The sequence below is a fragment of the Zalophus californianus genome, chromosome 8, assembly GCF_009762305.2.
Source record: "Zalophus californianus isolate mZalCal1 chromosome 8, mZalCal1.pri.v2, whole genome shotgun sequence".
Classification (NCBI taxonomy): Eukaryota; Metazoa; Chordata; class Mammalia; order Carnivora; family Otariidae; genus Zalophus; species Zalophus californianus.
In genome coordinates, this window is record NC_045602.1 from 113563376 (window position 1) to 113577526 (window position 14151).

At 57.7% G+C, this 14151-nt stretch overlaps 1 protein-coding gene across 1 annotated transcript; it reads left to right on the forward strand.

The window, feature by feature from the left end:
* Positions 1-283: 283 nt before the first annotated feature.
* On the forward strand, positions 284-13110 carry MYLK2 (myosin light chain kinase 2). The gene is made up of 13 exons (XM_027622817.1): positions 284-335; positions 807-884; positions 939-1281; positions 2200-2501; positions 4111-4216; positions 4826-4919; positions 7151-7260; positions 7345-7486; positions 9768-9838; positions 9962-10090; positions 10658-10810; positions 11027-11159; positions 12158-13110. The coding sequence occupies exons 1-13, from the start codon at positions 284-286 to the stop codon at positions 12236-12238; spliced, it is 1794 nt and encodes a 597-aa protein (XP_027478618.1). The 3' UTR covers positions 12239-13110.
* Positions 13111-14151: the final 1041 nt, after the last annotated feature.

Genomic DNA, 14151 nt, shown 5'->3' on the forward strand with positions numbered 1-14151 from the left:
CTTCCGTCCCCGCCTCCCCTGCCTGCGCCCCTGCCTCCGCCTCTGCCCACCCAGCCCAGTCCCTTACAACTGCCCCAGGAGAGCTCCTGGGCAGCCGCTGCAAGTCAGGCGGCCATCAGGTTGCCCCTCTCTGCTCCGGGTACCTCTCTTCCCTCAGTCAGCTGGCCCTGGCTCTTCTCTGCCAGGCAAGAGGAAGAATCTGACAGCCTGACACACCTCACTCTTCTTTCTGCAGCTAGAAAGACTTGAGTTAGACAAGCAGAAGCACACGCCTCCCTGCCTCATGGCGACAGAAAACGGAACAGTGGAGCTGGGAATCCAGAGCCCATCAACAGGTGCCAAGCTGGGGCAGGAGACAGAGGGAGGAGCCTGGGAAGGGCTGTTGGACTCCAGGGCCGGGCCCATTCCTCAGCGGGAGTTCTGGGTCCCAGGCCTTTTTGTATGGTGCGTGAAGGACCCAGAAATTAGAACAATCTCTGGGTAAGGTTGGGCTGGGTCGAGGGCCGACCGGAAGCCCTCCCCGGAGAGACTGGGAAAATGTGGAGCCCCCCGTGCATGGCGCCTAAACATTCAGGGCGAGCGATGGTGGGGTCATCAAGGTGTGTTAGAGGACCAGAAGTCTCCCGCAGGGGCCTCCAAGGCCCCAGCAGCCCATCTCTAGAGCCCATGAAACGGCCCCAGAGCCTCAGTGGGACAAGTATTTGCAAACTGCTGCCTAGGTGGGGACTTGGGCCTAGAGCTGGTCACTGGTCAGCCTGGCTGGGGGAAGACGGTGGACCCTGACTGGGATCTCACTTCCTCTGCAGACGAGGCACCTAAACGTACAGCAGGTGAAGGACCTCTGGCTGCAGAGAAAGCGTCTGGTCCACCAGATCCAAAGAAAGGCCCTGGGACCCCAGATGCAAAGAAAGAACCTGGGACCCCACATCCAAAGAAAGAGCCTGATCCACCCACCCTGAAGAAAGACGACAAAGCTGCCGCCCTAAAGAAAGAGGATGGTGCCCTGGCCCAACCCTCCACCGGCAGCGAGGGCCCCAAGGGAGAAGGCGACCTGGGTGGGGGCCCTGCGGAGGGCAGTGCTGGGCCGCCAGCAGCCCTGCCCCAGCAGACCGCGACAGCCGAGGCCAGCGTCAAGAAGCCCAATGCCAAGCAGGAGGCCTCGGGCAGCCAGGGCCCCGGAGAGCCCAAGGTTCACAAGAAGGCAGTGGAGGGCCAAGCAGGGGCCAGGAGGGGCTCGCCCGCCTTTCTGCACAGCCCCAGCTGCCCCGCCATTATCTCTAGGTGAACGTCCCCTGTCGGGCAGTGGGGAGGGGTTTGAGGCTCTGCAGTCGTTGCGTTTAGCTCCTCTGTCTTGGGCCTCATCATCACTGTGTTCCATGCTGGATTGGGCAGTTTGGATGTTTAGCATCTGTCTCGGGCATTGGCTCTCCTACCTTGTGCCCCTGCAGAAACCGGGACTTGGTGATAGTTCATAGACACCTGGAATGTCAAGACAGAGAGGTCCTTGAAGACCTCTTCACAAAGCATCTGGAGGCCAGCGTCTCCCTTACTCCATGAACTTGGTTCTAGCCGAGGGCAGGACTGAGATATCAGGAGGAAAAGATAACCATTTTTCTTACTATAATATGAAATAATGACTAATCATCAGATTGATAGATCATTACTAATGCTTTCATAACCATAATATAGCACCAGTCTTATAAGGCAATCCATTAGACTTACCTTAATGCTAATCACATGAATGATATTAGTGATAAATTGCAAACCACAATACTACCACTACGTCAGGCTGAATTATGTATTGATATCAATTAATACATTGGTATCACTGATGCATTAATCAATTGCATTGCCAGAGTTTGTGTGAATCAAGAGCTCCATAATCTCCCTAATTGTAGCCACCTAATGACTAACCAGAACAACAATCCTATTAGTAGATATTAATGATCTATTAGTGCATTGATAGTCAAGGTAATGGCCACAGACCTGCATGGTATTATTAACGTCCCTTGATTTCGTATAAAGTGAATTTGGATGCCTCACCCCATGCATTTGAGGCTGTGGTGGGGACTGGGGGTGGGGTGGGGGGTGGTTGTATCAGCTCCAGATTGCAGAAGAGGCTCTGGAAGCATCGAGGCCTCCCGGAGGCAGAAGCAGTGCTAAAGGCATCACCTCTACCTCTGTGTTCTCACATTCTAGACCTGAGAAGCTGCCAGCTGAGAAACCTCTGAGTGAGGCATCGGAGCTTATCTTTGAAGGGGTGCCTGTGACCCCCAGCCCCACAGATCCCGGGCCCGCCAAGGCAGCAGAAGGAGGGAAGAACATCCTGGCAGACAGCCAGAAGGAAGCAGGAGAGAAGGCTCCAGGCCAGGCTGGCCAGGCTAAGGTGCAAGGGGACACCTCGAGGGGGATCGAGTTCCAGGCTCTTCCCTCGGAGAAATCGGAGGTGGGGCAGGCCCTCTGTCTCACAGCCAGGGAGGAGGACTGCTTCCAGATTTTGGGTAGGCCAGGGGCAGGTGGGGACTGGGGAGGGCACGGGGCTCCCCAGGTATCCCCACGTCTCCCGGTTTAGAGGACTGAGCTGCTCTGAGCCACGCCTCACCCAGGCTGACCCATCTAGGTGTCACACAACTCTAAGAAGTATAAATCCCTAGTCCTTTTGATAGATGGGAAAACGGAGGCTCAGGGAAAGGGAAATGGAGTAAGTGCCCCAAATCCACAGCTAGGATGGGATTTGAACCTGTCCAAACAGACCCACTTCAGAGCTCACTTTTGACTTTCTTCTACTTTGTCTCTAACGGGGTTTTGAAAAAAAAAAAAAAAAAAAGCAGACAGGTTTTGGAGCAGCACCAACTCTCTGGACAGTGGAATTTGAAGTCAGTCTGTAGAAGGGCTCAAAGGCCAGGCTTTGGTAGTTAAAGGACATCCTGGAGGGGGTAGGGAGGGTCAAGAGAGCCATAGCGGGTTCATGAGCTGAGGAGCACAGGTGCCTGTGTATGGGAGCAGCAACCAAGGAAGCTGGGCACATGCGATGGGGCAGGACTGTGAAGCCGCCTCAACTGATGATCAGACAATGAGCTGGTGGTTGGGTGGTTTAGTCAGTGGGCAGCAGGAGCCACTGGGCACGAGCGAGCTTGGAGAGCAGGTGAATAGGGAAAGGGCCCGGGTGGGGGTGCGGCAGGGCTGGGGGTGGGGTGAGATGGGGTCAGAAGAGCCCAGAGTGTCCTGACACCCCCCTCCTCCAGGCTGAGGTGCCCTGGAAGCCCGGCCGGCCTGCCGGGTCAGCAGCACAGTGCCACCAAGACGGGGTGGGAGGGCCTGGTGGCTGGGCAGCAGCCAGGAGCCCTGCCTCCTCCCCCAAGCAGCAGCAGAGACTTCTGCCCTGCCCCCTCCAGAAATCACATCCTTGGGGTGACGGGACCTGAACAACCTCGAAGGGCCGTCAGATTCATCACCAGTCAGGCTTCCCTGCTGCCTCTTGCTATTTATAAAGAGGTTTCCATTCCCCATGACTCAGCCTGTGAGCCGCCAGGGCCCGCTGTTCCCCGTGGTTGCCGCTAGGTGGCAGCCTCTCTCTACCAAACATCTGGGTCCCGGTCTCCTCCCTGGCCCTCCCCTGCCCTTGGGTCATGCCCACGTTGGGCAGCCGTTCAGGAGGAGGGGCCAGCTTGTGGTGTAATTAGAGGGGATGGTAGGCAGGTCCCATCACCTACCCCATCATTCAGACATAGCCACGCCTCTCTGGCGCTCCACCATGATCATCCCGCCCCCCACCCTTTCTTTCTTTGATGGAAATGGAGATAGCTTGGGATGGAGACTTCATTCCTTATCATGTGGGAGGGTCTGAGAAGTCCAATCAGCTGTCCCCATTGTTGTGCCAGGAGACACTGAGCCCCCTCTGACAGAGTCCCAAGGCCATTTTGTGTGTTGGTAGTAGAGCTGAAACTGGAAACTGGGCCCCCTGCCCCTATCCCGGAGCCAGCTGTCCCCCAGGTATCACTTGGTGAACTTCCCTGGGTGGGGCCCAGGCCAGGCAGGAGGGGGTGGTGCTGGGGCGCCTCCCCAGCAGCCCCTGGCACTGACCGTGGTGGCTCTGCTCTGCCTCCCCAGATGATTGTCCGCCACCCCCAGCCCCCTTTCCCCACCGCATCGTGGAGCTGAGGCCCGGGAACGTCAGCAGTCAATTCAGCATGAACTCCAAGGAGGCACTGGGCGGGTGAGAGCTGGGACCCCGAGCCCCTGGCCCATGGGCAGGAGAGCATCGAGCCCCAGGGCCTCACATCTTTCCCGTGCAAGGCCCAGACACACCCCGATTGGACATGATCTACATGGACACAATTACTTCTGCATGGTTACTTACCCCCTCGTATGCAAGCTGTCACATGGGTTGCTATGCACTCGGTTCACTGTCTCGCACACAGACACACCATTGATCATTGATTCATTTCCCATAGGAAGCGAACAGTATTTTCCTGTCTGTTTCAGTTACAGGCACCACCGTGACCCCCCTCAAAGAGCTTCATAAAAAGCCCTCCAGGTGCCTTCTCCTAGGGCCCAGAGCCCCAGGGCCCATGGTTACCACGAGGCTGTGAGTTGTCACATCAGGGGCCAGCCTGTGGATGAGTCTACCCATCCTGTGCCCATGGTTGGTGTGGTTCAGCCACGGTCCCTGCCACAGAGCTCCCAGCTTCAGGAGGGAGTCAGGCTGGCTGGGGCAAGCGTCCCAGCTCACAGAGGGGGACCCAGACAGGAGCAGAGCACAGACGCCCTACTTCAGCCCTGTGCCCCTGGAAACCCCCTCACTCCCCACCTCTTCTCTCTTCAGTGGCAAGTTTGGAGCAGTCTGTACCTGCACAGAGAAAGCCACAGGCCTCAAGTTGGCAGCCAAGGTCATCAAGAAACAGACACCCAAAGACAAGGTAGTAGGGGCTGGCTACGTGGGAAGGGGAGGGGGTCCTTTGAGTGGGTACCTCTCACCTCCCTCCACCCATATGTCTGCCCCAGGGGCTTGGTGTGTGAACCTTGATGCGCTGAAGATGTCATTCAGATAGATGGACAGACAGACAACCCTGCCACAGGGACCTGAAGCCCCTACCCATAAACAAGACACTTCAGTTGGTGAACTTATCCTGGGGACTTCCCCTTCTAGGCACAGGACGTTCCTGTCTTCTGTTTGGTTCAGTCCAGCAAACGCTGATGAGCGTGGGCTCTGGGCCAGGCCCTGCGCTGGGCACGGGGTTCCCTAAGTGAAATGAATATGGTTGCGCCCTCACCAGGGAGTGCCAAGGTAATCAGGCTGCGTCTAGAGCTGTGCCTCCACACCTGGCCCAGGCCTAGTTCAGAGGACGCCGAGGCAGTGTTTGTTTAAGGAACGAATGAAAGAGTGGATGAATGAATGAATGTAGGCAGAGGCTCATGTGGTCAGGGGGTCAGGTGTGTGAGGGGGTGATAACCACCTCGCCACCTGTTGTGGTGAGGGCGTAGCTCAGGAAAGCTAGGGTGGGGGTCAGACGGGGGTCAGGTGGAGGTCAGGCAGGGGTCTGGAGGGGGCTGTGGAGGAGCCTCCAGATTCAGCTGGCCGGTCTCTCTCCAATGAAGGCTCAAAGGAGGAGCTGGTTCCCGTGGAGAGGCGGGGAAGAGAGCCTCAAGCTGAGGGGACTGTGAGAAGGAAGGAGTGAGGCCAGGAGTGACAGAGACCTGTGGGGGACCCTTGGGTTGAGTCAAGGGAACCGAGACGGGAACTTATGGGCATTTGGGGCAGAGACACAGCATGCGCGGAGGCCTGGAGCCTGGGAGGGGCATGAGGAGAAGCTCCAGAGCCCTGCGGTCCTGCTTCTCGATCATGGCTCTGTGCACATCAGGAAGGCATGTGTTTTCCACGTGACTCCGCCTTTCTCCAGCCTTCCACTTGACTGCGGGGTCTCCAGGCCTCTGTCATGGACCTGGCTCAGCGTAGATGCTCCAGACATATGTGCTGTGGAGATTAATTGGAGTCAGCTCTTGATTAATTAATTAGTGAGTACTTTTTCTGGGCCATTCACTGTGCCGGGTGCTAGGGAAGCGGCAGGGAAGTGTCTTGAGTCCCTGCCTTCCTGGGCCGACACGCTCAAGACAGGGGCAGACAACTCAACATGACCCACACAGAAAACATGGCGTCGGGAACTGAGCGGTTCTAGAAAGGAAAATAAAGCTAGGAAGGGCACAGGGAGTGTGGGGCCGATGGGGGCTGTTAAGATAGGGTGGTGAGGTCAGGCCTCTTGAGGAAGCGGTGGGTAGAATGAGATGTGAATGAAGGAATAGAATCACGGGAAAAATGGAAAAATTGGGGCACTGATGTGATGCTGGGGGCTGAGGGGACGGGCAGGGGGAGAGGCCCGATCTGTAGCTTTTAGCCATTTCCCTGGTGTCAGTATTCCTACCACGGCCGACTTCAAGCTACCATTGTGACGGTTGGCGTTCACCCTTTCTGAAAGTGACAAGTAATGGCAGCCTAGGCCAGGAAGGCAGTGGTGGAGCCGGCAAGAAGTTACTGGATTTGAAATCTAGAGGGATTTCCCTCTAGACGGGTGTGAGAATGAGAGGAATCTGGGACAGCTCCTGGCTTTATGTCCTGCACCCCTGGGCGATGGGGCGGGCGCTCTTGCTGACAGGCAAGCCGAGGGCAACTCAGCTGTGGGGCGGGGGCCGTGGCAACGGTTTCATTTGGACCTGAGAGATCCAGGAGATCTCTTAGCCATCCCAGGGGAATGGCAGTCAGGCCGTGGGAGCCGTTGGTGCCTGCAGTTCAAGGGCGCGCTCAGAGGTGGAGATGCGTATTTGGGAATCGGTCACATCTGCATGGAATGGCATGTCCTGGGACTTGAGGAGAAAGCCCAGGGAGAGGGTGCAGTGGGGAGAGTGGTGAGCGGAGGACTGGCCCTCGGGCACCTGAGTATTCAGGCAGGAGGAACAGTGTCCTGGCCGGAATGACCGGTGGCGTGGACACGGGCTCCGGGTGGGGAAAGATGGGAGGCAAGGAGGCCAGCAAGGAGGAGGCCGGGCAGTGGTCTAGGCCAGGCCTGACAGGGCCAGTCAAGAGCAAAGGTATGGAAGGGGAGAAGGCAAGGAGCGGTGACACTCAGCTGGTGCCCCTGGCTTCCCTGGTGCCCAGGAAATGGTGAAGCTTGAGATCGAGGTGATGAACCAGCTGAACCACCGCAACCTGATCCAGCTCTATGCGGCCATCGAGACCTCGCACGAGATAGTCCTGTTCATGGAGTAGTGAGTGTCGGCAGTGGGGCAGGGGGCCGGGTGGGGGTGCCAGCCGGCCCGGAAGCAAGCCTGTAGAGGGCTCTGTGCACACAGCATCGAGGGCGGCGAGCTCTTCGAGAGGATTGTGGATGAGGACTATCAGCTGACTGAGGTGGACACCATGGTGTTTGTCAGGCAGATCTGTGACGGGATCCTCTTCATGCACAAGATGTGGGTTCTGCACCTGGACCTCAAGGTACTGGGGCCGGGGCCTCCTGGGAGGGCTCGGGAGCAGAAGCTGACCCCCTGAAACCAGAGTTGCAACCAGCCAGCCCTCTCCCCTCCCATCCAGCCTAGTCTCCTTCCCTCCACCCTTCTAGCTGTAGATCCCAAAGGTTTATTGAGGCTTTGCTAGGTACCAGGAGTGAGGTATCCAACGGAGAGTAAACAAGCTTAGCCCCAGCTCTCAGGGGCTTCTAGTGTAGTAGTACTAAGCACACAGCCTCTGTCCTGCGAGCCCCAACCAAGCTCAGCATCTCACGCATAGAACTTGCTAGGCATTGCTGAAGTGTCTGCCTCGGTGCTGGCCCCTCACAGGCGCTGTGTTTGTTCATGCATCCTGCAAGTATCTGTCGAGAGCCTACTCTATGGCAGGCAGGGTTCTAGGTGGTGGAGATCCAGCAGTGAAGGAGGTAGACAAAGATGCCTGCCCTCCTGGAACTTACGTTCTAGAAGGGGAGTCAGGAAAACACGTCCGTGAGGTATAGCCTCAGCGCAGCAACATACACGTGCTAGGCACTAGCAAAAACGTTCCGTGAAAGAATATTTTGTATCTCTCCTCCGACCTTGCTCAGTGCCTTGCGCAGAACGGGTCAGGGAGAGCCAGCAGGCGTGGTGCATTCAGCCAGCTGTGGCCACACGTGGCAGCGCCTGGGATGTGAAGTCAGCCGCGGGGTGGGGGGTTACCATAGGGATGACGAAGGACACGCCTCTGTCCCCGGGAGCCTACAGGTCAGTGGGGGAAACAGACATTCCTACAATAGATCCTTTTAAACCGTGCCAAGTGTCATGAAAAGCACATGAGAGGAACGGGGAGACAGACAAGGTGAACTTGGAGAAGCAGGCAAGGGCCAGAGCCTTCGAGCAGAAGCAGGCAGGGGACCGGCCCACACCGGCTCCAGGCTGGTTCCAGGTCAGAGCTGTTGGGGCTGTAAGAGCCTTCTGATGGCCCCCAGGGCAGCTATGCAGGCCGGAAGCCAGGAGGGTAAGGAGATGGGTTTCAACGGGCCAACATGGCAGCAGGGGATCTGGGAGTCGGTTGTCATGACCAAGGGCAGAGGTGGTGGGGGGCTGGCACCAGTGGCCGTAGCAGAGGGATGGGAGGTGGCCAGACAATGGGTATGTTCTGAAGATGGAGCCAACCTGATCTGCTGATGTGGGAGGGGGTAGGAGACAGGGAAAGGAAAGCATAGGGTGACTCCTGAGCTTCTGGTTGGAGCTGCACAGAGCGCTGGAGGCCTGCTGGTGCCCCGTGAAAGCCAGTGGCTCTGGGGGCCGAGCAGGGTCCCCAGTTAAAGCATAGTGCCCCGGGAAGAAGCTGTCTTAAGGTTCTTTATCCTAAACTGTGTTTTTTCAGGGTAGCAATAAGTTTCTCATCAAAAAGCGGTCTCACGGTCAAGTAAGTTGGGGGAACCATGGCCTGAAGGCCCTTCCCAGGGCTCCTCAGGAAGTCTTGTGTCCTCCAGAAGGAGGTCTGAGTCTGCCTCGCACCCCCAAAAGATCGTACCCTGGGACCTTTCTTTTCTTTTCCCTGTTTTGCTGGAACACCCAGGTTGAGCTGTTAAGGTCATTAGAGGTTTGCGTCCGTTCAAAAAGCACTTTCCGAATGCACGTTGTCAGGGCCCTCTAGTCAAATGCCCACGGAGCTCTGATGAATAAGGGCCTGGCCTGGGGCAGTGGAGGACCCGGGAACTGGGGGCCGAGCGCCCGGCTCAGGGGACAGTGGCGACACACACCAGGTGCCGTGTGGCCACATAGCTAGGGCTTCTGGGGTTTCAGGAGGTGTCGAAGATCAGGAAAGCAGGGTTTTTGTGTGAAGTCTCCTGCCTTTTAACCATTGTTAACTACTTAAAACGCTTCTGCCTTGCAACCTCAGATTAGTCCTGTGTCCTTGTGTCACGTGAGGAGGAAATGGAGGCCCAGAGCAGGGAAGGATTGGCCTCACAGGAAAGTCATTCATACACTCACCTGTGCTGGGGCCACACGATTCCCAGGAGCCTTAGCTGAACGGACACCGGTGGGGTGGGGGTAGGGGGGCAAGGAGGCCAGGAGAGGACAGTCCCAGCCCTGGAAGTCCTTCGCAGGGCTTCAGGGTCCTCATCTGTGCCTGGAGCAAGCAGGTCTGGGGGTCTCTGACAGGCTGCCCATTCTGGCAGCCTGGGGCTCTGGTCCAGAAAGCCTGGGCCCTGGGTGGACCTGGGTGGGGAGGCAGGGTGAGCTGGGTCAGAGGTCAATCCAGGCCACCCCCTTCTTCTCAGCCAGAGAACATCCTGTGCGTCAACACCACGGGCCATTTGGTGAAGATCATTGACTTTGGCCTGGCACGGAGGTACCCCCTTGGTGGGTGGGGAGGGCAGGGCAAGCGTCTGAGGTGGGCAGGGGACAGGGGAAGAGCAGAGGTTGCGGGGAATGGGCTGGGGGCTGCGCTCTGAGCTCGTGCTCTCACTCCCAGGTATAATCCCAATGAGAAGCTGAAGGTGAATTTTGGGACCCCAGAGTTTCTGTCACCTGAAGTGGTGAATTATGACCAAATCTCCGATAAGACAGACATGTGGAGTATGGGGGTCATCACCTATATGCTGTGAGTCCTGAGGGAGTGTGGTATTTATGGGATTGGGGCACATGGGTGGGCAGCTGAGGCCAAAATTGGCCTTGGGGTCCTGGTGAGGTCGGTTCTACCTCCCCACTCCCTCGGTCAGGGTTTTGTTGGGATTTTGGGTGTGCTAGGGGGAACCAGGAAAGGGGAACTTTGTACCCATTTTGTAGATGGAGAAATGAAGGCCCCGAAAGGCATAGTGTCCTAGCCTAGGTTCCTGGACAGCAGATTCTCGATGACCCAGGGTGGGCGCAGGGAGGCAGCAGACTTTTTTTTTGTACACTCATCATTCCTCTTCTTCACTGTAACCCTGGGAAGCTGGGATGATTATGTCCATTTTACAGATGAGAAGAATGAGGCTCAGAGAGGGGAACTGACTTGCCCAAAGTCACCCAGCCAGACTCAAACCTGGGTCTGTCTCCCTCAGGAGGCCGGGGCTCTTTTCAGCACATAGTGCTGCCTCCCAGGATCTGCCTCCATCCCTTGAGCCCCCAAAGGTGACTCAGTATCTCCCATATCCCCTCCCTGCCCCCTGACACCCCATCTCTCCAGGCTGAGCGGCCTCTCGCCCTTCCTGGGAGACGATGACACGGAGACCCTGAACAACGTCCTCTGCGCTGACTGGAGCTTTGACGGCGAAACCTTTGAGGCTGTGTCTGACGAGGCCAAAGACTTCGTCTCCAGCCTCCTTGTCAAGGACCAGACGTGAGGCTCACATGAGGACACAGCCCCCGTGTGTGCAAGCCCAGTGTGTGTGTGTGTGTGTGTGTGTGCGTGCATATGTGTGTGTACGTGTGTGTGTGCGTGTGTGTGTGTGTGTGTGCATGTGCGCCAGCAGGGCAGGAAGAAGGCCGGGACTGGCTGGGTTCTGGTGCTTCACAGGCATGCCGCCCGCCCTCACCACACTGCCCCCTCCCACAGGGCCCGGATGAGCGCTGCCCAGTGCCTTGCCCACCCCTGGCTTAACAACCTGGCAGAGAAAGCCAAGCGCTGTAACCGACGCCTTAAGTCCCAGATCTTGCTTAAGAAATACCTCATGAAGAGGCGCTGGAAGGTACCACTGGGCGGGTGGGGAGGTAGGAGGGGCTGCAGGCGGGAAGAGCTCCTGGCAGATCCCAGGCCCCACCAGCCCTGCCTTGGCAGCTTCTATGGACCAGGCCTAGCCCTGTCTGGGAAACAGGGTTGGCTTTTATCTCTTTGTTCCGGTACCTGTCCTGGAGCAGTGACCCTTCACCCACCACCTCCACCCTGGGGAGGGGTGTCCATTTGAAGCTCAGGCTCAGGAAAAGATCTCTGGCCCCATCACAGGCCCCTTCCCTTCATTTTACAAATATTTATTGAGCATCTACTACTTTTAGGCACCAGGAGTACACCAGTGGACAAAAGAGACAAGGATTTTAGTCTTTGTGGACTTAGTTTAGATAGAGGGTGGGGAGTTATTAGAAGGGGTTAAGGAAGGGCTCTAGAAAAAAATAAGGATGGTCAGGAGTGCCAGGCGAGAGGTTGCACTTCTAAGTAGGGTGGTCAGGAAGGGCCCACTGAGAAGGAACATGTGAACAAAAAACCTGAAGGAGGTGAGGAGTTAGCCATGCTGGTACTGGGAAGAAGAGTGTTCCAGGAAGAGGGAACAGCCAGTGCAAAGGCCCTGAGGCACAAGCATGGTTGGCAAGCATGAGGAACAGCTAGGAGGCCAGTAAGGGTGGAATGGGATGAGCAAGGGGTGAAGAGAGATGAAGGCAGAGCGGAATGGGAAGCAGGGGGTGGAGGGACTCATTGGCCATGGCAAGGGGCTTACATTTTAGTTGGAGCGAAATAGGAACCACTGGAGCATCTAGAGCAGAGAGGTGTTCAGGTCTGGCTGCCCTACCTGCTGAATGAAGGAAGGGGTCCTGGAAGATATGGTATCATGGCACCTCCTGTGGCCATTCTTGGTACTGCACCCTCTCTAGCCTCTGGCCTTTGGGGAATGAAGGAGGTCTTAGGAGCCGCTCAGCAGTGCCAGTTTCTCCTCTGCCCTGAGGCTGACTGGGATCCTTCTCCCTCCTCCCCCAGAAAAACTTCATTGCTGTCAGTGCTGCAAACCGCTTCAAGAAGATCAGCAGCTCGGGGGCACTCATGGCTCTGGGGGTCTGAGCCCCAGGAGCTGCTGAGGCCTGGACGCAGCCGAACAGTGGCCGGGGCTGAGGCCACACAGCCCAGAAGGCCAGAGCAGACAGGCCAGATCCCCAGGGTGGGCTGGCTAGGACAAGGCTGCGCCAGGCTGGGAGGCTCGGGGCTCCCCACGACCCCGCGCAGCGACTGCTTCCCCGACGTGAGCCGCCTCAGATGTGGCCTGAATCGATCCTGCTAATGCCTCCCCAGACAGGGCCCTGGCCCCGTGAGCCACAGCCCAGATGCCACAGGCCCTGTTGTTCCCTCCCTGGCTCCCCCTCTTGGAATTGCTGCCCTGGTGACCCCTGCTTGGCCTCACCTGGGGCATCCCTGGGTTGGGCTTGCTCCTAGCTGGAACGGGAAGGCTGGGGGTCCCAGCATGCGGGGCTTCTGCAGTTGTGGATGGGAGGCCCTTGGTGGGGCAGGAAGGTAGCAAGGCCAATTCCTGAGGCCCAGCTGCCAGGGGAGACAGAGCAGGCTTTGTGAAAGAGGACCTCCATGCCCCCGCCCTCCTCCCCACTCCCAACAGATAAGACCGAGTACACACCATCTGGCCTGGGCCCGGCCCCCGCCCACCTTCCTGACAACCACCAACACACAGGAACTCTGTGTGAGAGAAGGACGCCCAGCCCAGGCCTGGCGGAGGGGGAGGGGAGAGGCCTGGGGGACAGGGAGACCACCCCCGAGCTTGCCTGAGGGCCAGGCGGGCCCAGCCCAGCCACTCGGGGCCCTCAGCCCCAGGGTCACCCATGGCTTTGGATGATGGGGTCAGCAGGCCCAGGGGGAGTGGGAAAGCCATCAGGCAGTCCCCCACCTGCTCTCAGCTTGTGCCTTGTAAATAAATGTACAGGTTGGATGTGGCTTCCTTCCCTGGGTGTGTGCATGCACTTGGGTGAGGTCAGAGATGACCACCGTTCCCCTAGCGCTGCTGTGGGCCGGGCCCTCGAGGGGCCCTTCAGGGCGCAGCATGGTGGCCCCCGGTGCAGCCTCAGGAACCAGGCTGCCCAGCTCAGGCTCTGGGCAAGCGGCTTTCCCACTTTGGGCCTCAATTTGCTCCTCTGTCACAGCACCATGCAACATGTATTGGGTGCTTACTGGGTGCAAGGCTCCATTTAAGTGCCTATACGGGTATTAACTCATTTATCCTTTGCAGCAAGCTTATGAGGAGGACATTATTATTATTCCTATTTTACGTGGCGGGGGGGGGGGGCGGCGCATGGAAACTGAGGCTTAGAGAGGGGAAGGAACTTGAAGGCTATTCAACAAGTCAGAAGCTGGACCTTAAACTCTGGTCTCCCAGAGCAAGGCTCTGCGCACAAGCCCACACTGCTTCACCACAGAACGAGGTGTCAGCAGAAAGCAGAGTCTCCAGGTGGAGCCAGAGGTTTGGGCAGGCCTGTGGCACCTTTGCTGGACCTGCAGTGGTGGGGGTCTCCCCAGACGCCTTGGGGGAGAGAGCTGTTCTCTGCTCTTTCCTGCCGGGGGCCTGCAGTGCGGGGGAGGGGCTCCCATCTGCTGCAGAAGGCAGCTCAGAGAGCGGGAGAGCTTGACCCGAAGAGGGCACAGCCTTTCTGGCTGTGAGGACAACTGAGTCAGAAGTGGGACTGGCCTCAGCGGGGCAGCTGATTTGCCTGCTTGGGGTGAATGGGTTCCAGCAGGTGTGGCAGCGACAGCCGTTCACGTGCATGGCGCGCTGCTGGGTACCAGCCCTGCTCCAGCTCCGCGTGTTCATGATCACGTTGACTGCTCACGGTGATCCTGCCCAGCAGGCATGGTGTTAGGCCCATTTCTCAGATGCGGAAACCAAGCCTCAGGGAGGTTAAGCCCCTTGCTTAGGGTCGCACAGCAAGTCGAAGGCCAAGCCAGGACTGATATCCGGATAGTACTGGCCCAGA

Coding starts and splice junctions, on each gene's coding strand:
- MYLK2 (XM_027622817.1), top strand. CDS start 284: ATGGCGACAGAAAACGGAACAGTGGAGCTGGGAATCCAGAGCCCATCA. Junction 4,217..4,825: donor TCCAAGGAGGCACTGGGCGG/GTGAGAGCTGGG, acceptor TTCTCTCTTCAG/TGGCAAGTTTGGAGCAGTCT. Junction 11,160..12,157: donor TCATGAAGAGGCGCTGGAAG/GTACCACTGGGC, acceptor CTCCTCCCCCAG/AAAAACTTCATTGCTGTCAG.